Source organism: Denticeps clupeoides, chromosome 9 (genome assembly GCF_900700375.1).
Source record: "Denticeps clupeoides chromosome 9, fDenClu1.1, whole genome shotgun sequence".
Taxonomy (NCBI): Eukaryota; Metazoa; Chordata; class Actinopteri; order Clupeiformes; family Denticipitidae; genus Denticeps; species Denticeps clupeoides.
Window position 1 is genome coordinate 4,802,853 of NC_041715.1, and position 26,074 is coordinate 4,828,926.

The 26,074-nt window shown below is 49.2% G+C and overlaps 1 protein-coding gene across 1 annotated transcript; it reads right to left on the minus strand.

Moving 5' to 3' along the window:
* Positions 1–15,168: 15,168 nt before the first annotated feature.
* Positions 15,169–25,002, minus strand: tank (TRAF family member-associated NFKB activator). Its single transcript, XM_028991428.1, has 8 exons — positions 24,830–25,002; positions 24,053–24,228; positions 23,875–23,983; positions 23,678–23,778; positions 22,222–22,286; positions 22,017–22,135; positions 19,564–19,916; positions 15,169–15,567 (listed from the first exon to the last, which is right to left on the minus strand). Exons 2-8 carry the CDS (start codon positions 24,149–24,151, stop codon positions 15,406–15,408), a joined length of 1,008 nt encoding a protein of 335 aa, XP_028847261.1. The 5' UTR covers positions 24,152–24,228; positions 24,830–25,002; the 3' UTR covers positions 15,169–15,405.
* Positions 25,003–26,074: the final 1,072 nt, after the last annotated feature.

Genomic DNA, 26,074 nt, shown 5'->3' on the forward strand with positions numbered 1-26,074 from the left:
GCGCGGAGTGACAGCGGAATTACCGGCGGGGGGACGGGACGGAGCGGTGCTCGGCCAGTCGGATGCGATTTGCCTACGGAGGGGCCGTAACGAGGGCCCGGGCCCGGCGCGGGGTACTTCTGGGTGCCGGCATGGAAGGGGCTTGCATTACAGCGTCGCTGAAAATTTCATGGGGGCCCATTTCAGACGGGCCGTGCGTTATTTATGAGTTGTTTGCCAGACGCCACCGCCGTTCGTATCAGCGAGTCGCTCGGGGAGGCGGTCACGTCCCGTCCCGCGCGCAGGACGCATCTTCTCTCTCCTCCGTTTCATAAAACGAACCCGGCTCTTCACTACCGGGCCATTATGATCATTAGCGCTAATTTCCAGTGAAACGTGAGAAGCGCCGTTTGATGCTAACGTACCTACTGACCCTCGCGGGTCCTCGGGGGACCTGGGATCTCTGCTGTCAGAAGGAATCAAGGTGCTCTGCGGAAAGAAAGGGGACTGGGGGGGTGGTGGGGGGCGGGCTGAGGGCCACGCGGACAGTTGTGGCTTTTAAACCCCCTTATTAGCCTCCCTACCTGAGACACACGGACACGCCGTCCCCGGAGGGACACTCCTACAGCTCTCATTATTGATGTCCTTTTAGGTTCTCATCTCAGGTGTCGTTCAGACACCGCCACGGACGAATAAAATAAAAAAAAGAAACGACACCCCCCCCCACGCACTAAAACTGTCACATCCACTCACGCCTCGGTCTACAAAGGCCGTAATACCGCGTCCACATCTAAATCCTCGCCTTGGTCGTTCTAAAAGGAAAAAGATGCTTCGTAACAGTGTAATAACATACATAATACTAACGTACTATGTAATCGCAATATGAATTGTACTAATAGTCATATTTTAGGGTGTATGAAACTAAAAATGAAATTATTTGTTACGTACACAGTCATACACGGTACGATATGCAGTGAAATGCTTTAGCGACTGCTATAAACTATTCAAGTGAACCAATATGCAAATATTGCAAACATAGGCAAATATTACCAATGTATGTTTTTAAAGCATAAATTATGTGTAACAGGTAGGGTGAAGGTGTGCAAATGTGTAAAGTGAAAATTTGTGCAGAAGGGAAAAAAAAAAACTAACGTTCATGTTGGATGCACTCTTGAAGTTGTGTCACATGATGTCGTCTGGTGGAAAGAGTTCTGCATTTTCGAAAAACTAAATCAGCATCCCAGGAACCTGATACTGGAAAACCCGCCTTTCGCCGTGTTAATTACTGGTAGTCGAGAAATGTTGGCAGTAACATATTTATCACCATCCGACCTCACAGCCCTCATTACACCTCGCGCTGCACCTCGTATACTCCGAGCCTCCAGTACCGCTCGCCTGGTCCCTCCATCTCTGAAGGTAAAAGGAAGACGCTCATCTAGACTCTTCTCCATCTTGGCCCCTCGGTGGTGGAATGAACTTCCCCTCGAGGTCAGAACAGCTCAGTCACTGAGCACCTTCACACGACAGCTCAAGACCTTCCTCTTTAGAGAAGATTTAGATGAACTTGTAACTTTCTTGACTGACGTATGTATAGAAACTTGAACATTGTGAATAAAAGGTTGTATTGATAGTTGGGGGTCCTAGTGAACCAGAACTGACCACTTCATCGATAGTAACATGGAAGCACGTTGTAAGTCGCTCTGGATAAGGGCATCAGCCAAATGCCTTAAATGTAAATGTACTAGTCGGGTAGTGAATTCGGGCTGGTGGTCCGATCTTCGGACGTCTCCACCCGGTCGCTCCCCATCAGAGCGTCTCGTTAGCGGGCCGCTACCTGCGCTCCGAGCGCTAATTTAGCGTCAGAACAGTCGCCGGCGTTGCGCGGGTGAGTGACGAACGTCGTCTGGCGCGCGTCACCGGTCGCAGAGTTTTCTACGTCCTCCAAAGGAAGAAACAAAATGACTTTTTTCATGGTGAAACTAGCTTCTTCGTCCGCGCTTCCCTCTCGACCGTTCCGGCGCCGAGGCAAGATCCCGCCTGCTTGGCTCTCCGACGAAAACAGAAGCCTAGCGCCGGGGCCCGCTGTTATTTACAAGCGCCACTCCTGCTGTCTCTCTTTTTTTTTTTGGTGTGTGTGTGTGTGTGTGTGTGTGTGTGTGCGCGCGCGAACCTGACAGAGAACTAAAGGCAGCCCTCCGCCATTAACACGTCCTCATATGCGGCGAGACGCTCGGCGAGCCGGTGCAATACTGCAAGAGTCACACAAATACAACGAAGCGCCAGGCTCGGCCCGAGTACCTGCCTACAGCCCCACGGCGAGGGCGCGTTCGCGACAGATTGGCCAAAAATTGGAGGAAAGATGGCTGCCGTCCTCACCGCGGCTACCTGCGCTTGCGCGACAAACTGAGCTTTTTTTTTTTTTTTTCCTCCCCTCACGCCCACTCAACGAAGCGCGGCTGAAACGAGATCCTTTTTACCGCCACGTCTAATAAAACCAACCTGTCGTGGTAAATGTGGTAAACTAGACGTCTGCCGGGGCTAATGTTGTGAAAATAAGGGATGAAATGGCGTCCCGCGTCGTCTGGCACCTTGACCCCCGCCTTAAAATGCACAACCGCGCCGTATTTGACGGCGGGACGGTGCGTCCCCTTCTTTTCAGTCGGCGCGGGGTGCGTTGGGGCCTAAGGTGCTGGCCATTGGGGGGGAAACTGGGGGGCGGTGGGGGCGGGGAGACGGTAGGAAACGTGCCGGCGTGAGTGGGAGGAGTCACATTCGCGGCTCTAATTGAGGAGTTGAGGACCCCCGAGCAATTTTTCCCCTGAAGTATCGTCAGCGTATGACAGTAAAGTCCGACACTGAGAACGAATCCCAACGCCGTCTTGAGCCCGCGGCGCCCGCCGTCTTGAGACCGAAACGCTCGAGCATTGTTTCCGTGACGAGGGCCGCAGATATAATGTCAGGGAGTGGCGGGGTAAGGGACAGGGCTAATGTCCCAACTAAAAACGTCCTTTATCACCTGCAACCAGCGCCGTTATCGGCCGCGCGGGTCGTCTGCCGCGCGGCTTTAAAAATTCAGCGGGCCGGGTGACCCTGGAAGTGCGGCGGGGTTTTGTGACCATTTTGTTGCCTCTGCCGCGCCGCGCCGTCAGACGTCTCCGGGCCGGGGGGACCGTCAGCGACTGTCCCCCACGCCCGGGCCATGAAAAATTCAGGCCGCCGCCGCTTTTTAAGCCATTTCTGATGAAACGAAAGGAAACGGACTCATGCCAAATGAAAATCACGGCGCTGCGCTCGACTCGAGGGGCCTGATGTTTGCGAGGACGGAATTATTTATAAAACCCCCCCCCCCCGCAATTTCAGCCCGGGGTCAGCCGCGGCACGGCGCGTGCATGCTCCTCTAAACGTCCTCGGAGATTTGCGACATGCTTGGCCCGGATCGGGGAGGAAGTAGACTCTTTCCCAGAGGAGGACTCCGGCGTCGCCGGGACAGGAGGAGTGTGACAGCGACGCACACGACCCGACCGCACAAATATATGCTGGAGTCGCGGTCGACACAACGTGCAACATGGCCGCCCGTGAGGCCGCTGTTGCCGTTACGTTTTTAAATGATTTAAAAAAGTGAAGGCACACCAAGCCGGCAGATCCAGGACTTTTCTGCGGAGGGAACAGATGTAAAAGACGGCGTGTGCGGAAATTGAAAAGGAGATTTGCAAAACGGGAGTAAACAACCCCCGTAGGTGTTGCAGGCCCAATCTTCATTAAAATAGCAGAGAACAGCGGCGGGTCACCGCGAGGCTCATTGCGAATGCAGCGCGAGGATCCGGGGCCCGCCAGATCCGCCGTCTAATTTACCCGGGAACAATGCGGCCCGCCTCGGCACCAATCACAAAACTCACTGCTGCCGAACAACACTGGATAGATAAATAAATAAATAAGCAAGAAAAGATTTTAAAAAAAAAGAGAGAGACGAAGATGACACAAGGCATTACACAACCGAAGAAACTGCAGCACTAAAAAAAAAAAATAAAAAAAAAAAAATGACAAGGAAGCAAGGGACCTTTGTGCAAGATAATGAGGTATGTAGCGACACAAGCATCATTAACAGCACATTGGAATCAGCAAGAGAAGGAAAGATGAATTCAAAACAGAGAGCAGAGAGCTCTTCAGAGAACGGGCCGGCGTCGGTTCATATTGATTCGAAAAGAAAGGAGGAAGGAGACGATAAAAAAAAAAAAAAAAAAAAGAATCATCAGAAGCGTGGCGTTCTTGCTCTATCAAACGGCAAAAGCGGGCCCTCAGCCAATTTCTGTGTGCTGGGTGGAGCGGCTCTCTCATCCTCCCCATGGCAAAGCGAAATGGAATTGCCTGTCACATTCAAAGACAGCTCAGGGAAGGTGATAATAGAGCTGCACCCTGCTGTCTGTAGCCAGGAAATGGGAAAGTGGCATATGGGGCCAGGAACCAAACAGAACGAGAGAGAAGCGGCTAGGCAAGAGAGGAGGGGACCGGAGGAAAAGGTTAATGATCATTCCGGAATCCTACGGGGAGAGCAACTCCGCTGGAAGTTGAGAGGAAGGAGGAGAAGAATAGGAAGCCCGCAACGCGGCCGACCGGGCGCCGTGTTTTCCCTCCCGCGAAACACTTTTACGGAATGAGAGATAGTGTTGCATTAGTGTGCGCCGCTGCATTGTAAAAAATGTGCGACGGGCAGGTGTCGGATGAACCGCGAGCGCTCAAAAACCCAATAAAAACAAAATATCGCCAACGCGCCACGTGCTAAAGCGAGCGCGCTACTATAGAGCATCGTATAGCACAGTGCGATGAAAATGTAAGAAATATGGCGAAAAATCGCATTTAGTCCTCCGAACGCAGCACAAGTCTGCATTCTTAGTCTTCTTTAACCGTGAAATTTTATAGTATTTCAAAAGTTCCATAAATGGAACTCTGGGCCAGCCGGTCCCAGAGTTCTGGAATATTACAAATCTGAAAATACGAGTAGAGGGGCAACAGACGTAGGGACGAAAAAAGAGCGAGCGGCCTTCTCTCTCTCTCTCTCTCTCTCTCTCTCTCTTTTTAAACATTTTTTTTCGTCCTCCTAAATGCTAGCGGGGACGGGCGTAGCGAACGTTAACGCCGTTACCGTAAAAGCGAGACTCGTATTAGCGGAAGGAGCGGCGCTTGCTTTCAATTTTTCACCCTGTTACCACACCTTGGCCGCGACAGTTTTTACCCTTTCAGCACTTCGAGTCGGATACCCACCCTTTAAGTATCAATTAAATCAGCGGAGTGACTAAGGACTTTGTCACGAAGCAATTTGCACCATGATGCTCGACTGCGGAGTCTTTTGTTCACATTAATTTCAAGATTCTCCTTTTTTTTATCCTTTTCTTTCTTTCATTGAAAAAAAAAAAAGGTATTTGAAGGAGATGACAACTGGTGAAGGGCACAGAGCCCTGGCATGGTTACACACCAAATTACGTCTAATGCCTGCCTCTCTCTCTCTCTCTCTCTCTCTCTCCCTCCCTCTCTCTTCGTTATCCCTCGCTCTCTCGCTCCGTTCCTTCTTTTCACGAGGCGCACAACAAAGGCCGGGTGGAAAAAAATCATGCTTTCAACTTTCCATGGGAACGCCGGACACCCCAGTCAGCCCGGCTGAAACGCCGCGCTTCACGTTCTTCCACGTTGCGTTCTCTCCTCCCTTTTTCTCTGCCGGGTCTCCAGCGCTGTCGTAAAAAGCGCCGACGGAGGTGCTGATGCGTACAATGCGAGCAGTTTAGCTCCGTTCGGTGCTGTTTTATTGCCGGCTGTTGCGAATTTCCCATGACACCACAAGGCATGAATAACACGAGCGCCGCGGGTAGAACAATGGCACATTGGACACGCGATAAACTATCACGCCGCAGTTTTAAACACCGGTCGGTCCCATTATGGTGAGTGTAGCGACGTGGGCCTAAAAAGTCACCAAAAACGTCATATGCTGGCCTATTACCCAGAAGATCCAGGTTCAAATCCCACTTACTACCATGTTGTCCCTGAGCAAGACACTTAACCCTGAGTGTCTCCAGGGGGGGGGACTGTCCCTGTATCTACTGACTGTAGGTCGCTCTGGATAAGGGCGTCTGGTAAATGCCGTAAATATAAAGATGACGAAGGCTCACCGGCTGGTCCGCTCCCTGTTTGCACCGCTGCTAGGCGATGGTCATGGCGATGAGGAGGTCAGAAACGGGCCATGGACCAATGGACCTAAGGTCCTACAGGGAAGACATGGCACCCAGGGTGCTTCATGGGAAGAAAGCAAGTACTTAACGGCAACGGTATTCTTACAGATTACGTGTCGCTTCCACGCTAGGGACGGTTTGAGGAACTGAGCGAGGTTCCGGGCTCTAAGGCGGGTGGTTTTAATGTAGTGGCCGACGTCTCGTGTCTTCGTTTCGACTCTCAGAATCGCATCTATGTTCTTCAAATATTTAGCAGTTTGTTTTTTTTTTTTTTTTTTTGGTTGTTTTTTTTTTCCTTCCATCAGAGATGAAGTGGGTATAATTTAATAATGCAAAGAGAGAGAGAGAGAGAGAGAGAGAGAGAGATGGGGGGCGGCCTGCCAACACACATCTCGCCGCAGACATGATGGTCCGTCTCGGATTTCAGATGCGGTATAAAAATAAACCGCATGTTTCGGCTCGACTGCCTCCGTCACCGCTACCGGGAGGGCAGCGAAACCCACACCTTGAAGTCAACAATCTAATAGTCCAACCCCTAACAATGCACCGCCGCCTGGTGCATCCGAATCGCGGCTCGCCTGCCAACATTCGGATTAAATATACGCGCGGCGTGCGGCGAGCCGCGCTCGTGGCCGCACCCCGGTGCCAAAAACACACACACGCACACACACAGAGAGAGAGAGAGAGAGAGAGGGAGAAAAAAGAGCAGGGAAAAGGTGACTTGCGGCCCTTCCATCCCTACTACTACTACTACTACTACAGGCCCCGCCGCGCTCGTAGCCGCACCCCGGTGCCAAAAACACACGCACGCACACACACACACACACACACACACACAGAGAGAGAGAGAGAGAGAGGGAGAGAGAGAAAAAAAGAGCAGGGAAAAGGTGACTTGCGGCCCTTCCATCCCTACTACTACTACTACTACAGGCCCCGCCGCGCTCGTAGCCGCACCCCGGTGCCAAAAACACACGCACGCACACACACACACACACACACACACAGAGAGAGACAGAGAGAGAGAGAGAGAGAGAGAGAGAGAGAGAAAAAGAGCAGGGAAAAGGTGACTTGCGGCCCTTCCATCCCTACTACTACTACTACTACAGGCCCCGCCGCGCTCGTAGCCGCACCCCGGTGCCAAAAACACACGCACGCACACACACACACACACACACACACACACACAGAGAGAGACAGAGAGAGAGAGAGAGAGAGAGAGAGAGAAAAAAGAGCAGGGAAAAGGTGACTTGCGGCCCTTCCATCCCTACTACTACTACTACTACAGGCCCCGCCGCGCTCGTAGCCGCACCCCGGTGCCAAAAACACACGCACGCACACACACACACACACACACACACACACACACAGAGAGAGAGAGAGAGAGAGGGAGAGAGAGAAAAAAAGAGCAGGGAAAAGGTGACTTGCGGCCCTTCCATCCCTACTACTACTACTACTACAGGCCCCGCCGCGCTCGTAGCCGCACCCCGGTGCCAAAAACACACGCACACACACACACACACACACACACACAGAGAGAGACAGAGAGAGAGAGAGAGAGAGAGAGAGAAAAAAGAGCAGGGAAAAGGTGACTTGCGGCCCTTCCATCCCTACTACTACTACTACTACAGGCCCCGCCGCGCTCGTAGCCGCACCCCGGTGCCAAAAACACACGCACGCACACACACACACACACACACACACACACACACACAGAGAGAGACAGAGAGAGAGAGAGAGAGAGAAAAAAGAGCAGGGAAAAGGTGACTTGCGGCCCTTCCATCCCTACTACTACTACTACTACAGGCCCCGCCACGCTCGTAGCCGGCGGCGGAGCGCGGCCAGCGAGCGAGCGGGGCGGGCGGGGTTTAAAAAAAACAACCTCTCCCTTCCGCGGGGTCCGCAGCTCGCAGGTGAGGGTACTGGGAGCACTTTGCAGGTTGTTGTCGCAGGTACGCCAGGGGAGAGCCGCAACCGCCCGTCCCCCGGCGGGAGAAGCTGTGAAGAAAATACGCGGCCAATTTGTATAGCACCAAATTAACGGCTCGGGGAAAAAACATTAAATGAATTTGTTCCAGACCATCGGTGCATCTGCCGCGCGCCGCTTACTTTTCGCGAACGTGGGCTTGGCGAGCGCGGGAGGCCGCCTCACCGTTGCCCGCGCGCGTTTGTTGGATCGTTTTGAGGGGGTGGCAATAGCCTAGCGGAAGACCCAGGTTCAAACCCCACTTATTACAATCATGTCCCTGAGCAAGACACTTAACCCCGAGTCGCTCCAGGGGGGGACTGTTCCTGTAACTACATATACAGGATGGGCCATTTATATGGATACACCTTAATAAAATGGGAATGGTTGGTGACATTGAACACATTTTATAAGTGGTCAGAAACTTGTAAATAACTCATGAAAGAATAAAGTTAAAACCAAGCACGCCATTGTTTTTCTTGTGAATTTACCAATAAATTTGATGTGTCACATGACCCTCTTCCTATTGAAAAAACAAAAGTTGGATCCAATGGCTGACTTCAAAATGGCCACTATGGTCACCACCAATCTTGAAAAGTTTCCCCCTCACATATACTAATGTGCCACAAACAGAACATTAATATCACCAGCCATTCCCATTTTATAAAGGTGTATCCATATAAATGGCCCAACCTGTAGATTTACAGCATTTACCATTACTGTAATCAGTAGTTACAGGGACAGTCCCTCCCTGGAGACACTCAGGGTTAAGTGTCTTGCTCAGGGACACAATGGTAGTAAGTGGGGTTTGAACCCGGGTCTTCTGGTTCATAGGCGGGTGTGTTACCCACTAGGCTACTACCACCCTTAACTACTGATTGTACGTAAGGTAAGGTAAGGTAAATGCTGTAAATGTAAAATGTAAATGTGTTATAAAGCAGTGCGTTCTGGAGGACGGTGTCCCTGATTACTGTTACTGGGGGGGGGGGGGGGATCCAAGAAAGCAGAGACAAAAGAACGCTGGCACCAGAACGAACGCTCCCAGGAGAGCCGAGGGGGCTAACGGGAAACAGGAAGATTGCATATGGCGCGCCATTCTCGCGGCTCCTTCTCCTCCTCTCTCCGCCGCCGTCGACCGAGCGGCGATCCTACAGAAATTAATTGTGAGGAGGAGGAGGAGGAGGAGAAGAGAGGCATGCACTCGTCCGTTAGGCCCCGAGTCGCCTAATGAAGTCGTCCTCCCACTAATGCAGCGAGGTGTCAGTCACGGAAGCCGCCTGCCAGGGCCGCCGTTCGGCTCCACCAGGAGCCAGATGGTTTCCTAACACTGAATAAATAAAACGGGAGCGGAGCGCGGGCCGCTGTAACGAGGTCCGGCCGCGCGTGCGCCGGGCCGGAGGCCGGACCCGCGACCCCTGACCTCCGGGTAAATAAAGCGCGCGTGGCGGGCCTGCCGGGTTCGAGGCATCGTTAGAGCCGTCGCTCCACCTCCTCCCCTCGCGTGGCGTATTAGGCCCGTTCTTTTCCGCTAAGATACCTGCTAATGGATCGCGAAAGCGAAGCGCCGTGTCGTATTCAATTACGAAGCGGGACGTTTCCGACTCTGCGACTCGCCTCCGTCGCCGAGGGGCCTGGGCGGCGGCTCCTACCTGCGAACGGGGCCCGGAAGGAAAACAGCGGCGCCCGTCGCCGTGGGGGGGGGGGCCCCCGCGAATTCGCACCCCGTTCCGAGGTGTCGCTCCGCCGCGCGAAGGCGGACGGAGGGACCCCTTTCTCTCCCTGCGCCGCCGAGGCTACCTTGGAAACCGGAGTCCTGCTTCTAATTGAAGCCGCGAGCGGCCATATGGGCAAGTGTGAAAATAGAAATGCCCGAGGAGCGCGCGAGAATACGAGGATTAAAAAGCACCAGAGAAAGAAAGAAAGAAAGAAAGAAAGTTCGGTGCCGTCGGCCCAAAAAGCCCGGGGCCAAATATCCCCTCACGCGCTTGAAGCCCAAGCGAGGCGGGAAGAGGGGAGAAGGAGAGAGGGAGAGGGAGGGGAGAAAAAAAAAGAGAAAAGAAACCCACAAAGTGCATGCTGGTCGCCTCGGTGATGTTCAGAGGCAGCCTGTTATCGGAGGTGTTAATTGGCAAATTCGGTACGAGTCAAGAGCGTGTTCCCTGTCGTCCTCGCCCAGCGAGGCTAGGTCATTAAACCGAGAATGGATTCTCTCATGCCGCCTTAACCCTTCTGCCGCACTTGCATGTTATCTCCTTCCCTCTTTCTTCCCTCCCCTCCACGCGACTGACGTACGGCCGGCTGCGATGTTGTGCTTGTTGATCACGTAACGCTGGTTGCGATCGGGAAAAAAAAGAGAAAAGAAAAGGAAGGGAGCCGTAAAGGGTTTGCGTCGTCCCCGGCGATGAGACGGCCCCGGCTGTTTGGATCCCCATCCGGCTCCCCGCTCCCCTGCAACACGGGCCTCCTCTGGGGCTCCGGGTGTGATCTCGCCGCTGCCTCCGTCGCCGCTTGCTGTGACTGCCGAGCGTGTTTCTCCAGGAAAGCAGGGCCCCCGACAAGAAAACACGCCGCTCCCGAGACCCTCCCGGACGAGGCCTAGCGGTTCCCGGCGCGTCGGGCTCCTTTAAATCCGGCCACTATGCCAAATGCGACCAGACAAAAGATAATCAAATATGTTTCTGTCGTCGGCTGTTGGCCGCCTGAGTGACTTTGATGTTGAGCAGCAGAACCCGAAGCCGAGCGGGAGCCTTCCATAAAGGTCCGTGTCATTACGTCGTTCCGGGTTCTGTAATGAAATTACGTCTAAAAAGGCCATTCCGGGCAAGGCCTATTTCCTAACTGCAAAGCGTTCATTCTTTTTTATATATTTTTTTATATGTAGGACAAAAAAAATAATACTATTCAGACGTGCATTTTCACCATTTCTTCCTTCTTCTTCCTTCTCATTTCATTTTATTTAATATTACTGTTGACTTATTTCGGCCAAACATGCATCGCATAAAATGCACTCAATATTTTAGACCATTTAATGTTCACTTTTATGAACACCCTTTAACTTTTTTTTTTTTTATTTGTCCAGACTGTCTTTACTCTGTAGTAATACTAGACCAGGTGATGATTGGGATTAAATCGACCATGGCGGCTTTATAGTGCAACAAACCGCGGTCTGAGCTGGCGCCTTTGGTCCAACGTTAATGCGCATGCGCGGAGCATTTAAATCCGTCCAGCTATCGGGATCGAAGCGTCAACCGAGTGTGGCAATAAGAGCCATGGCTGCGTGGAAGTTCCTGCTCGTCCCCGTCCTTCTCCTCTCCTGACGGAGCTCGGCTGTGGTTCTCTCCTCTCCGCGGCGCCGTCCATTAAACCCGGCGCAGGGACGCGAGGTGCCACCAACTCGCCGAAAATGGCGAATTCAACAGATGCTTGGCGCGCACGGCGCTAAATTAATACCAGACGCCTGGCAGGGTTTATTTTATATTATTATTACAGGAGATACCCGAAGCTCGGAACAAAGAATCTCTGCGCTTTTATATACTGTACAGGGCAAAAGTTTGAACACACCTTCTCATTCAAGGTGTTTTCTTTATTTTCATGACCATTTACGTTGGTAGATTCTCACTGAAGGCATCAAAACTATGAACGAACACATGTGGAGTTATGTACTTAACAAAAAAAGGTGAAATAAGTGAAAACATGTTTTATATTCTAGTTTCTTTGCTCTGATTACTGCTTTGCACACTCTTGGCATTCTCTCGATGAGCTTCAAGAGGTCGTCACCTGAAATGCTTCTCCAACAGTCTTGAAGGAGTTCCCAGAGGTGTTTAGCACTTGTTGGTCCAGCTCACCCCAAACCATCTGGACTGGGTTCAGGTCCGGTGACTGTGGAAACCAGAACTCCACTCTTTGTTAAGTACAGAACTCCACATGTGTTCATTCATAGTTCTGATGCCTTCAGTGAGAATCTACCAACGTAAATGGTCATGAAAATAAAGAAAACACATTTATGAGAAGGTGTGTCCAAACTTTTGCCCTGTACTGTGTGTGTGTGTGTGTGTGTATATATATATTATTATTATTATTATTATTATTATTATTTTTACATGTTATTTCTACCGTGGCATTCGTCCAATTACAATACAGAACACGAGGAAATGGTGAAGTAAGCGCTCGGTAGATACTGTGTGTGTCTGTGTTTTTTTTTCATCTTCTTTTTCTTTTCTTGTCTTTGAATCCACGTGTAAATTTAGCAGAGTGGATCCGATGATTCAAGCTACAACCGCACGGCGCACGGAAGCACCTCCTGGCCCCGTCCATGCGCCGCGGCGAACTCGTGCCAGCGCCCCATCCCTCCCTCCTCTCATCCCTCCATCCAGTCGGGGGCGAACTACTTCCCCCGTGAACCCTCTCCGCAGCTCCTGATTAGCATGTCGTAATGACGGCGAGAGCCCGGGCTCCATTGTTCCAACACCTCCCCTCTCCTCCGCACCAATCTGTCAGCGTTTCGGCCGCCGCTCGCCGCCTCCTATGCCGCCGCTCCACAAATGAGATGGATAATTAGTTGCCCCGCACGAATGGCGCACTCTTCTCACCCCTGATTGCTTTCACCTTTCTCGCTCCTGGCAATTTTGACACCTCGTAATCAGGCCCTGCTGCTTCTCTTCTCTCAATCCATACCCTCCTCTCCATCCTCTGCTTCGGGATTCTTCCCCCCTCCTGCAATACATCTCTTCATCCCAAAATACAACTCTCTCTCCATAGAAAATATTCTATTTTATATATATATATATATATATATATATATATAGAGAGAGAGAGAGAGAGAGAGAGAGAGAGAGAGAGAGAGAGAAATATGGTTTTTTTATGCAACATGAAAATTCCCGCTGCATTATTCTACCACAGAACTACAACAACGCAAAAAAAAAAAACCACATGGACGCAGTAACTGTCAGCGCAGCTCCCCTCTCTTCCAAATAACGGGCATTGACAACGTAATTATGTGCGAGCATCTGTCCGCGGTTCCAGAGAGAGCGCCATCCAGCCGGCGCCGGGTCCGAGTCCGAGCAGATTTCGGGCGGGGGAGAGCGAGAGAGAGAGAGAGAGAGAGAGAGAGAAAAGCCCATTAGGGAGATCCGTCTCTCTCTCCCTCTCTCTCTCTCTCGGATAAATTCTCCCCCGGCGCCGAGCTCGGTTCGCCGGGCGCCAGGATCCGAGCGGAGCCGCGCATTATGCGGAACACATTGCGCGCAACCGCGACGTAGCGGGGCCGACAGTAAATACGGCGCGGCGTGGGCCACGACGTCCCCAAACGCCAGGTATCAAAAAAAAAAAAAAAAACTCATTTATGGCCGAGCTGCCTTTCGTACCAGTTTATAATATCGATGGCATAAATATGGTCGACCCCAGATTACAAAAAAAAACTCATTTATGGCCGAGCTGCCTTTCATACCAGTTTATATTATCGATGTCATAAATATGGCCGACCCCAGATTACCAAAAAAACTCATTTATGGCCGAGCTGCCTTTCGTACCAGATTATAATATCGATGGCATCAATATGGCTGACCCCAGAATACAAAAAAAAACTAATTTATGGCCGAGCTGCCTTTCATACCATCTTATATTATCGATGTCATAAATATGGCCGACCCCAGATTACCAAAAAAAATAATTTATGGCTGAGCTGCCTTTCGTGCCAGTTGATAATATCGATGGCACAAATATTTCCGACCCCATATTACCAAAAAAAAAAAACAATTTATGGCCAAGATGCCTTTCATACCAGTTTATAATATCGATGGCATCAATATGGCCGATCCCAGATTACCAAAAAAACTAATTTATGGCCGAGCTGCTTTTCGTACCAGTTTATAATATCGATGGCATCAATATGGCCGACCTCAGATTACCAAACTTCTACTCGATCACCGATCGCGCTTAATTCTTCGAAGAAGAGTGGCTCCTCTGGTGAAATAATTCCAAAGGCGCATCCATTACGCACCGCGGCGCGGCGAGGCCGCGTTAATAAAAGCCCAGGCCAACGCGGGCGGTGCTGAGTCAGTAAAAACGATCCGGTTTGCGGTCTTCACACCCGCTCATCGACACAGCGAACGTGTTACGTGCCCGTATCCAGGGGTCCGCGAGGTCCTCCCCGCACCGAACACACACGTCTCCCCTATTTCCTCAACACATCATCACGCAACTTAGTGCAAATTATTACATTTAGGGTTTTCTCTCTCTCTCTCTCTCTCTCTCTCTCCTTTGCGAAGCTGCTAATTATCAACTTGCACAGTCCAGTGCTGCGTGCACGTAGGTGAGAGACTAAAAAACGCGGCGTTAGATAATAAACGGCGGCTCTCTCCGCCGTTTAAGATCTTATCAGTGAGTTGTGCACAAAAAAAAAGCACACACACACACAGAATTAAAGAATTGATTTGGTTTTTTTTTTGTTTTTTTAACTCGTCGTTAATTTAGTATTTAATGCCCGCCGCCTTGTGCGCTGACGTGCGGCCCTAATAACAGCCGCCGCGGCGCGCAAATGACCGCGTAATTGCGCGTAATGGTTTGCGTTCCCAGTACCCTGTTTAGCGACAAAAGTTTTAATGGAACCCGCGGCTCCTGGGTGCCATATGGCGTCGCAACTTTATTAAAAAGTCGCAATTACGCGCAATTTGTTGTTGTTGTTTTTTCCCCCTCCGCGCAGCTGCTTCGAATTAAAAACCCCGACATGTTCCGATTAGATAAAAAATATATAATAATAACGGGCTGCTGCGTTCGGAAACTTCGGATGGAATCACTGCGACGTAACGGGATTCCTGGGGATTGTGTAGGGTAATAACGAGGTCTGCACTTTCATAAAAAGTAAAAAAAAAAAAAAACATTTTTTTTGTCTTTCTTTTGTGTGTGTGTGTGGGGGGGGGGGGGGGGGGGGGAGGGGGGGGGGGGGGGGGGAGAAGCCAAGTCCTCTGTACATTGTTCAGGAAAAAAAAAAGTACCGTTTCTTTCAGTCAAAGCTGGACTTTATTGCATCTCACCAACAGGCTTACAAAACACGCATATCTCCAAACAGCAAGTGGTACCTTCCTTTCCAAACATGAAATATGTCGCCCGAGGACGGATCCAGGCTGGTTGCGAAGGCCGCCGAAGTGGCTGCGCCGCGCGCACGCCCCCAGCGGGCGTGGAAAAAGGCCCAGAGGCCCTGCCTGACCCCCAGGCAGCCCCTGGGGCGTGGATGCGTCCGCTCAGCCATCAGTTGTTAGATCCGTTCTGGAAGTGTGAATTAAGGTGGCTGAATATGTGTTCTTTAGGAATGCTGGCGTTGCAGAAAGCACAGTCTTGTTGGTGGGGCTCCGCGCAGGCTGCCAGGGGGCTTGCCGGGGGAGGGTGCGAGAGTGTCGGGCTCCACAGCGCCTGGAGAATGGAACATGTGAAATCGCATTACAAATATTGCCTTAAATACTGAGTTCTGGTGCAATATTAAATATGATTTTTTTTGCAATATTAAATATGAATTTAATCATTACAACTTCTTGATGCTTTATATTTTACGGCATTTATCAGACGCTGACTTACAGTCAGCATTTACAGGGACAGTCCACCTGGAGACACTCATGGACACGATGGTAGTAAGTGGGGTTTGAACCTGGGTCTTCCGGTTCGTAGGCTACTAGCGCCCCACATTTGCAATTAAGCCTATGACATGGTAGAGGTTTGATGAGTAAACCCCCGCACAGATGCGCATACAAACACTGTCAGTGCAGCTAATCATCATAATAACAAGATTATTGTCTTGATAATGAACATTCGTATCGTTGAATACGGTGAGCATGGGGAAAGGTTTTGCTGAGTTTCATCGAAGAGCGAGTCATTTGTTGGTGCAAATTCACTATGATCCCGACCTACCCATAGGACTCCGTGGACAGCGGAGCTGACAACAGTGACGCGAAAGGCCAACTGTCTGAACCGAGTGTCACCCGTGGTCCTTTGAATCCTGCACATATTGTTCGCCAGAGGAACATTTCATCCGTTCGTTCCGTTGCCTGAGCTGGGCGACCTTGTACATGTGACCACGGTGCATCAGGACCGGCACCCCGTGGTGAGACCCCACTCTGCACCTTGGGCCTTTATTTATATAAGTAGAACATCCCATACAACGGTAAATTATGTTTGCATTATATGCACACACACAACCAATAGTTTGGATGCACCTACTCATTTATGGCTCTTGTATTGTCCTGAGTCCTGAAGATGCAGGACATAGTTGCAGATTTTGCATCTCTTCAAATCAGGGAGCTTTTACAAGGTTCATACTGAACACTTTCATGTTAATTCATTAATTCATGTTAATGAGCATCGTATCAAGCGGCTTTTGATGACGACAATAGTGAACAAGGCCGCCATGAAGGTAGAAAGAGTCTAAGAGATTCATCAAAAATGCGTCACTATACTAAATATGTTTCTTACGTTAGATTCTTCAAAAGGGCTCCATCTTAGTCTCCACAACCAACACAGAGTAGTGGCATCCAAACTTTTGACTGGTAATGTGTGTGTTTTATATATACACACATACATACATAAATATATACATATACATACACACACACACACACACACACACACACACACATATATGTAGGGGCAGTGGTGGCCTAGTGGTTAAGGAAGCGTCCCCGAATCCTGGTCTGCCAAGGTACCACTGAGGTGCCACTGAGCAAAGCACCGTCCCCACACACTGCTCCCCGGGCGCCTGTCATGGCCGCCCACTGCTCACCAAGGGTGATGGTTAAATGCAGACGACACATTTCACTGTGTGCACCACGTGCTGTGCTGCTGTGTATCACAGGTGACAATCACTTCACTTTAAAAATTATTAAAATTAAAAAACAGTAATACAACTAATAATGTAACATACTATTTAAAATCATCTTTTGATGTCACAACAGTGCACGGATGTCATCTGAACTGACCAATCACATTCCAAAACATTTTCGACTTGCACTTTCCCACCGGAATTCCTTTTTTTTTAATCTGTGATTTCTTTTTTTTTTTGATGAATGCTTCAGGTTTCTTCGGTGGGAACTGGTTTAAATGCTTTGAGCCGGGGCGCGTGCAAGGAAAGAAAATGTAGTGAGGCTCTCGTGGCTGTCAAACAGTAACGCACATAAATAACTCAATTTCATTACAGTTCGATCGATAAGTACCGACCAACCTACTTAAACTCCACGTCATGTTGCACGAATGTGCTGCCAGTCGCTCTCGCTCTTCCGCCTGTCAATCCAGCGATGGAAACCTCCCACTGCCGTCTCCCCCAGTTCAAAAAGTGACATTTATTTCATTTCATATAATGTACTTCAATTCAGTTAAAACACGTGCCACTGGTAGAACACTGAGAAACCATCAAAATATTGTGAGAACAATGCACCGAAACTCCGGCAATAACAATAAGTCGCTGGAACTGAATACTGATCACACGGCCACCAACTCTCTACCTGCAGTATGTGTTTTAATGAATGCATAATGAATGCGTGTAGGGTGGTGGTAGCCTCGTGGGTATGAACCAGAGGACCGTCTTCCATCTTCACCCACAAACCCACATGAGGGGGCAGGGGGGGGCCTAGCGGTTAAGGAAGCGGCCCCGCAATCAGAAGGTTGCCGGTTCGAATCCCGATCCGCCAAGGTGGCTACCCGGGCGGCCTTAACCAAGGGTTAAAAGCAGAGGACACATTTCGTTGTGTCCCCATTGTGCTGCGATGCAGTGTTTCACAATGACAGTCACTTCACTTCCACTTTCCGGCTGCTGTTTACGAGGCGTGAAGTCAAAAGATTGCTACGCGATTGAGGTTGTCACGTACACGGCATCGTGTTTTAATCATGTGCAGTCTGTTCATTCAGACCTTCCTTTTGTAATAAAAATATACGCGTGCAAATGGGAAAACGTCTTTTTTTTTTTTTTTTTTTATATATAAGTATGTTGAGCAGCGACTTCACAGTCTATATTCCCCAAGGTTGGTAGCTAGCAGGAATTGGCCTAGATGCGAGCTGGCAGCAGCGGTAGCTTGCGCTTACCAGCGACTGTAATCATTTCTGGCTCCGGTGCCCCCCCCCCCCCCCCCCCAATTGCAACTGAGACTTTCAGCCGTTCTTCCGGAACAATCTGAAAATACCATCTCTCCTCAGATGTTTTATGGTCATACTTTGTACCGCACTCTAAGAAATCGGCACTCTGATTCTAATGCCGATCTTAATAAACAGATGGGGAAGGACAGCTCCTAAAATGTGACTTATTATGACAAGAATAAATGACAAATTGCATCCATGTACACACGAAACTCTTGGAAAGTCTTTTTTCTGCTTAAAAGCTTTTCCAGGCGCCGTGAGGCCTGAGCGACTTCGGAGAACGTCCATCACCACAAAGTCAGGCAGGTCAGTGGTAAAAAGCAAAGCCTCGCCAAAATCTACGCTTACTGACAGCCACCTTGTCAAAATGATTAAAGTCTCATTTCATTCCACTAAATGTCGCTAAATTTGGTATTTCTTTCGTATTTTTTTTCATACGGACTTGTATGCTCTTCGCTAAATGACAACCAGAAACGTCCTTTGTGGGAGTGACATATTGCGGAAATTCGCTGGGCAGGCCGTTCTGGACGTACCTTTGCACTAATTAAGTCGCTGGTCCTCGGTCCCGTTCCTGGGGGCCCCCTGCCAGAATGGTTCCAGTCCCAGCCTGGATTAATTAGGATCAGGTGATCGTTACCAACCTAACGAGGCGCGTGGCAGATTGGAAGCCCAGAAGGTTGGAATGAAGACATGCTGGACGGGGGGTCTTCAGGAACGGGACAGAGCACCACTGAATTAATGTACGCATGGAGGGGAGGGGAACGTTTATATAAAGTTCCACACGACAAAGTGAATTATTAGCGACTTTCAATTCAAGCAGCTAAAGGTTGCATTATGGGATATGGTGGGTTTACAAGTACATGATTAAGGCTAAAGCTAATTTGGTGACTACACCAGCAAGTCTCAACAGTGTTTCTGTTTAGTTTAATGTTCACATGTTAACTTTGACTCCGGTGGTTCCTCCAGGGGCGTTCGGATGTTTTCAGTTGCAGCATTTTTGACGATTTAATGTGTTCCAAAGTACCAAATATGGGATTTTGTGGTGAAGAGAACCTGAAAACGGAGCCGTGATGCCCCTGTGATTTTTACCTCTGAGAAGGTGTTAACCTCAGGCACACGTGTCACTTGGAGGGAAAAAAAAACACTACCTGGCAACCCAAATGAAATTTTGAGAAGTGTTAAGCTCTGCTGGAACTGCTAAGAAACAATTATCTCGGCTGTGCCAGGCTGAGCTACACTGATGAAAGGGGTCAAGGGTCGGTGTGTAGTGTGTGAAGGTCAGACCCTCACCTGCTGGGGCCCGCGGACGGCGTCCCCTGAGCCCGGGGCCATGGAGGACGAGTGGTGGGAAGACGCGGGGTAAGATCCGGGCTCCTCGGCCACGGTGGCCAGGACGTTCCTGTGCTGCTCGATGTTCTTCTCGGGGTCACTGTTCAAGAACCCGTAGGTACTGTCCGTGGACGGAGGGTACTTCACGCTCCACTTGGTGATCATGGAGTCCACATCCGGGCTGGCCCCGCGCGACGCCAGCGAGCTGGATGCCTGCGGCTCGTCCGTGTCCTGCCGCGAGCCGGAGGGGAAGGAGACCTCGGCGCGCTCCGCCAAGCTGTCGGTGCACTGGATGGGCATCGAGAACTGCTGCTCTGGGGTTAAGAAAAAAAATAATAAAAATCAATAAAACAATGACCCAGCAAGCATCTTTCCAATGTGAAGGTCAACCACTAATACCACTACTCACTTACACACTGACATACAGACTCCTGAGCACACAATTATCCACGTTTAGCTTTCACTTGCTCAATGTGTTTTATTCCGTCATTCCCATGAAGGGGTGAGAACCGTGTGGGCGTAAGTGACAATCTGGGTGAAGTACATAGCAAATAAAAGAAAGCGCTTAATCAGATCTTTCTAGCGGCAAAGGAATATGCATAAATTCATCATTTATTAAACAGATATCAAGAAAATGAACACTCATCACACAGAAGAGGTTTTGAGACTTAAAAACGCAGAAATGTTTTTTAATAATTAATTTGAAAAAAAATGTAATTGAATGAAATCAACATGATCACAATTAGCTTTTTTTTTTAGATTCGCTCTTGCAAAATGTCACTTACGGCCATCTAGTTCTCACCCCTTGATATGTTATGTTAAGACACGAATGTGATTATAATACAGAAATAAACACATTCACTGGGTTGGGCTAATAATCAATATTAACACATTTTTATTCACAATTCACGATGGTGATGGGCAACAGCAGCTAATCGCATTTTCATTGGTTCACACGGTGTCATCTGATTAGGAATGAAAGGGTGACGAGTAGGAAGCCAATCATCATCACGCCCCATAACGATGAATCTTCCCGATTAACGAGCGTTCCATGACCGTCCATATGGTTCTAACGCCTGTACACTAATGTGAACGTGCGGCCGCGGAACCTAAACGGCGCAGTGCATGGAAATGGTGCTGATTTTCGCCTTTATTCACAGCAGGGGGAGACGTCGGCAGCCTTGCAGGACATGACTTATTTTGCTGATTAGTAATAGTCTACATGACAACTGAAAAAGATCCTGCTTCTTCTCGAAAGAAGGTTTAGTGTCTAAAATAACGAGAAGCTTTCCCATGCATTTTCAGACACCTTCCGATCATTAATTAAAGCTCTTTCTATCTGGACTGGGCTTTTGTAGAGATCTACATCTCACATCGTATTAGATAACACTACTGCAGACATTTACAGAAATTGAAGCATAATATTAATAGTTAGTCCTCATCAGTCATCTCACATACATAGATTGCAATGCCATGCATTATTATTATTATTCTATGATTATTATTATTACCCCTCCAATCATCTCTCTGGTACTAGCGCACCGTATATTGCAATTAAAATGAGCATTAAATCGTCCAAAAGTGCATGGACATGATGACTTCAGCATGTTCTACTCAGCAGAACGCAAACAAAATTTCATGCTTTGTTGAAATCTGTAATTCTAAGATTTGTAAGCAGAATAACAACAATAATAAAAAAGTTTTGTTTTTTTTTATGTTTTTTTTTACAATAGAAAACATGTTAAGTAACGCAAAGTGTCATTGACACTGGTGGTTGATACATTACAATTGCGCGGCAAGCGTAACGTAATGGATGTGAAAGTTGTGCGAGTACGATCATAATAACCATCCCGTGGCTTCATCGCAGCAGATTCCCTGCATCCAGGAAATATTGAAAATTACTTGCGTGCGAACCCTCCCAAGGCCTTTTCAAGCAGAAGCGTTTTCACGTCATACAAGCCTCGAATCATTTAACTGTTTCTAAAAAAAAAAAACAGAGGGTGGGCCCTGTCCCATTTGACCCGTTGGCGATGGGAAATCTGACTTATATTTAAATGTTACTGTAGAATAAAGAAGACCAGAATAATGTGATGCGGCACTCGTAAATATATGCTTTCACAAGTGAGTGCTAATGCAACCGTGTCTAAAAGCCACACAGCCCATTCTATTTCTGTACCGAAGGTCAAAGGTCAGCACAGGGCCCGCCGTGCCCGGTGCAGTTGCAGGTGCACCCGGGTAAGAGGTAACATTAAAAGGGTGCAATCGCTCCGAGCGTGTTGCAACGCGGGAAAAACTCATTCTCCGTGCATAATTTAATTAGGACGTAGCTGCAGAATTCATTTTGGCAACAACTGGATGGCGGCACAATGGAGGAATAAAGAGGGGCGCGGGGGATGCCTTCGCTGAAATATTACCATGCGCGGGGTAGGTTCCTTTGAAGATTCTCCTCAGGCAGTCCTTCTGGCGGCCGGCGAGGGTCTGGATCAGGTGAAATTTCCCCAGGACTTCGCGAAAGGCGTCGCCGACGTCCTCGCTGCACCGACACAGAGGCTCGAGTGAGACGCCCGTGCATTTATTCTCCACTTATGGGGGCCCGTAAAACATAAGTCCAACACTTACGCCTTACTCACGTCTGCTCCAGACACCGCGTGGGGGAGCACTACAGCATACTGGGGGTCATCCATCTGCACAGATACACATCCAAGATGTGCGTAACACGCACTGAAAAAATCTCACTTTCATGTAAATAATAATAAAAATGGCAAAAGCGGGGCTAATTGAACTAATTAAAAATTTATAAATTTTCATGATTTATTTAGATGAAAACTACTGTGAATATTATAAGCTATGTGCATGTTTCTTTTTACTCAACCTGTCCAGGTGTGTATTAAACATTTTAAGCTTCCACCACATCCCTACAGCACCTTAAACGTAACCACCATGGTCACGCGTCGTCATAAGCATAACTCTAGCGCCATCTGCTGGAAATAAGGTGCAGTTCACAACTTCTTACATTCCTAACAGGCTGCATTACACACTGCATAATATGGCAAATCAATAATCATGAGCCATGTACAGTAAACAAAACCACTGTTTATCTGAGATTCATACAAGTAACAACCCCCCACACCCCACGACAAACACCGGTCAAATGATATCATTCTGCTTTTATTGCATAATTTCCTCATTTTCATGACACAGTTGCATGATGTGTGTGTTGTGTGTCGTAGATCATTTTTTACTTCTCTACACACCAGCCTCTAAATTATTACCACTTTTTAATCAGTATTACTTAGGTGTTTTACTCTTTTAAATAGTCCCTGCCATTGGTTTCGCTACGACCTCAAACTTTAGCAGCGTACTGTATATACCCAATAAATAATTACTAATGCATATACGGTACAGGCCAAAAGTTTGGACACACCTTCTCATTCAATGTGTTTTCTTTATTTTCATTTACGTTGGTAGATTCTCACTGAAGGCATCACAACTATGAATGAACACATGTGGAGTTATGTACTTAACAAAAAGTGGAGACCTGGCCTCCACAGTCACCGGACCTGAACCCAGTCGAGATGGTTTGGGGTGAGCTGGACCAAAAAGTGCTAAACACCTCTGGGAACTCCTTCAAGACTGTTGGAAAAGCATTTCAGGTGACGACCTCTTGAAGCTCATAGAGAGAATGCCAAGAGTGTGCAAAGCAGTAATCAGAGCAAAGAAACTAGAATATAAAACATGTTTTCAGTTATTTCACCTTTTTTTGTTAAGTACAGAACTCCACATGTGTTCATTCATAGTTCTGATGCCTTCAGTAAGAATCTACCAACGTAAATGGTCATGAAAACAACATGAGAAGGTGTGTCCAGACTTTTGGCCTCAAGTGTATAAAACAATATAGTTCCATGTAGATGAAAGTTAATATCTAGTTAATAAAAATAAGATAATCCCTGTGCCCTATTTAAACGGCAAGTGATAGAATTTATGCTCAGCAGACCTCGGTCCGGGTGCTTCTCAGCGCACGTGCATAGTGTAAAGTGGGGGACCCCGTTCGGTACCAGAGCAGCAGTGACCATACCAGGAAGTGGTCTGTCCTGCGGGAGCCGGACGATGGGTTGTCATGGTGACCATCACAGGACGACAGGAGCTCAGCTTCCTCTTCTCGGGGCGCCGTCTCGCCTGTGGACGGGACACGACATCACCTGTTCAACCAGCTCGGCGTGGGGCGTGTTCCTCCAAACAAGTTTGCATGCTCGCTGGTAGACCTTCACCGACCTGGCACACCCGCCGCTGAACTCAGCTGGGCTTTTAATTTCGAGATCTGTCGACTCTGGTCCTCTATCTGACGCTTGAGCTTCTGGACGTAGCTTTCGTAATACTCGCTCTGCGAAGGCGAGAGTCGTGTTACACTAGGCGGCCTGTGGACCAGGGCCTTCCCACAAATCGGCCGTACCTGCTGCTTCAGTTCCTTTTTGACACTGTCCCTCTCGATGGAGGCCGCGCGGTACGCGTCAAAAGCTTTGTTCAGCTGGTCGGCCATGTTCTTGTCCATGTCTCGGACTTCAGGACCATCACCGTCCAGGGGACCGGAGGACACCGGCACGGCCACTCCCCGCGTCGGACACAAACCTGGTCACAGAAGGGAGGAAAGAAGGGGGGAAATATCACTGTTCCGACACTGTTCATGACATGGGTGCAAATCTGGGAGAGCCGAGGTGACAAGATGTGACGAAATGTGACAAAGTGACACAAGGAGCCACGAGTCGCCTGCTGAAGTGCATTCTCAAGCAGACAGAAGGAAAGAAAGTGTTTCCTGTTTTATTATGCGCGTATAACGTTCCGGCGCGTTATTACGCGGCGCATTTAAACCCGAACACGACCTTTTAAAAACGCCCGGCTTCGGTTTTCAGGCGTACGGATCGCGATAAAAAAAAAGTTTTATATTGAAATAAAAAAAGTTTATTTTTTTCTCGGTTATTCCGAACAAAGACGGAAACTTTATCGTTGCGTTAAATGCGGCGGAAGGCGAAGAATAAAAAAAAAAGAAAAAATTAAAGTTTTTATAAAAAGCAAAGGTCGCGAAAAGCGTGCCGTATTGATTCTCTTCTTCTCTCTTTTTTTTTTTTTTTTTTTTCTGGTGGCAGGAAGTCGCGTCCCCGCTGACGACACGCAGCCCCGCGCCGCTCGTCCGTCGTCGGCAGAAGTTCCCCCGGCGCGCCGCCCTCCTCACCTCCGGCCCGGAGCGGCCCGCCGCACGCAGCCCGCGTCCCGCGTCCCGCGTCCCGCCGCCGGGTCCCTGCGCCAGGCGAGCGTCGCAGGGGAGGGGTTGGGGGACCGAGTGGCGAGCTCGGCTCGAGCCCGGGTTCCAGCGCGTCGCAGCCGGGGGAACTTCCCTCGGGGAATCCCCCGCCGCCGCCACTTCCGCCTTCTCGCCGCGGCTCCGGCCAATCAGCGCGCCGCGGCGCGGGTCCGACGTCTGGACCCTGAAACACACCAAAGCGAACACGCACAGGAGCAGAGAAATATGCAATAAAAAGGAACATTTACGGCATTTACCAGACGCCCTTATCCAGAGCGACTTACAATCAGTAGGTACAGGGACAGTCCCCCCCTGGAGACACTCAGGGTTAAGTGTCCTGCTCTGAGAGACACAATGGTAGTAAGTGGGGTTTGAACCTGGGTCTTCTGGTTAATAGGCTAGTGTGTTGCCCACTAGGCTACTACCACCCTACATGGTGTCATGGTCTCTTGTTTACCCGGGATTTCACTCCGGTTTAAAGCTGAGTGCTTTATTTCAGTGAAATCCCCAGATGGAGCTTTTCAAACCCTCCAAAGGGCAGAACTTTTAAAGCCGCATCGTACGAAACACAGAATGCAAAATAACAACAACAACATTTATTTCTTATTTATAGCCAAAAATCACATACAGCACATCTCAATGGGCTTTGACGGCCCCACACTGGACCCTTCTGCACACAAGGAAAAAGTCCACACAATAAAAAACTCTAGGAGAGATAAAAAGAGAAAGGAAGAGACGTTGGGAAGGAGTGATACAGAGGGGAACCCCCTTCCAGGGTAGCGTGGGCCTGCAAGTGGTGTCAGTGCAGGGCTGGTGATGGTTGTAGAGGTGGAGAAGCCCATGGCATGCGATGAGGATAAGAATCGACGCGTGGTTGCCACTGAAATGAGGTTTTTATTTAATTCTGTGCAGCTGAGAAAAGGATCTTTATTGCCACAAGGTGGCAGCTGGCCGACAGAGGGAACAAGCCGCGGTGACGTAAGGGTGTACTCCCCCGCCATGGGCCGCGACTTCGTCTGGAAAGTCTCTGGTTTGTCGTTGGGGCGTTATGTGCGGTGCACATTGCTGCGTTGCATTGTGCGGCTTGATCGACACCAAAGGGCCCGGAAAACGGATCCCTTGCGCGTGTGCGAACGTACTTGGCCATTTCTGATCTGGCCTTTTTTTTCCGTTCTG

Coding starts and splice junctions, on each gene's coding strand:
- tank (XM_028991428.1), bottom strand. CDS start 24,151: ATGGACAAGAACATGGCCGACCAGCTGAACAAAGCTTTTGACGCGTAC. Junction 23,984..24,052: donor AAAAGGAACTGAAGCAGCAG/GTACGGCCGATT, acceptor TCGCCTTCGCAG/AGCGAGTATTACGAAAGCTA. Junction 22,287..23,677: donor GCAGGACAGACCACTTCCTG/GTATGGTCACTG, acceptor GTATCTGTGCAG/ATGGATGACCCCCAGTATGC.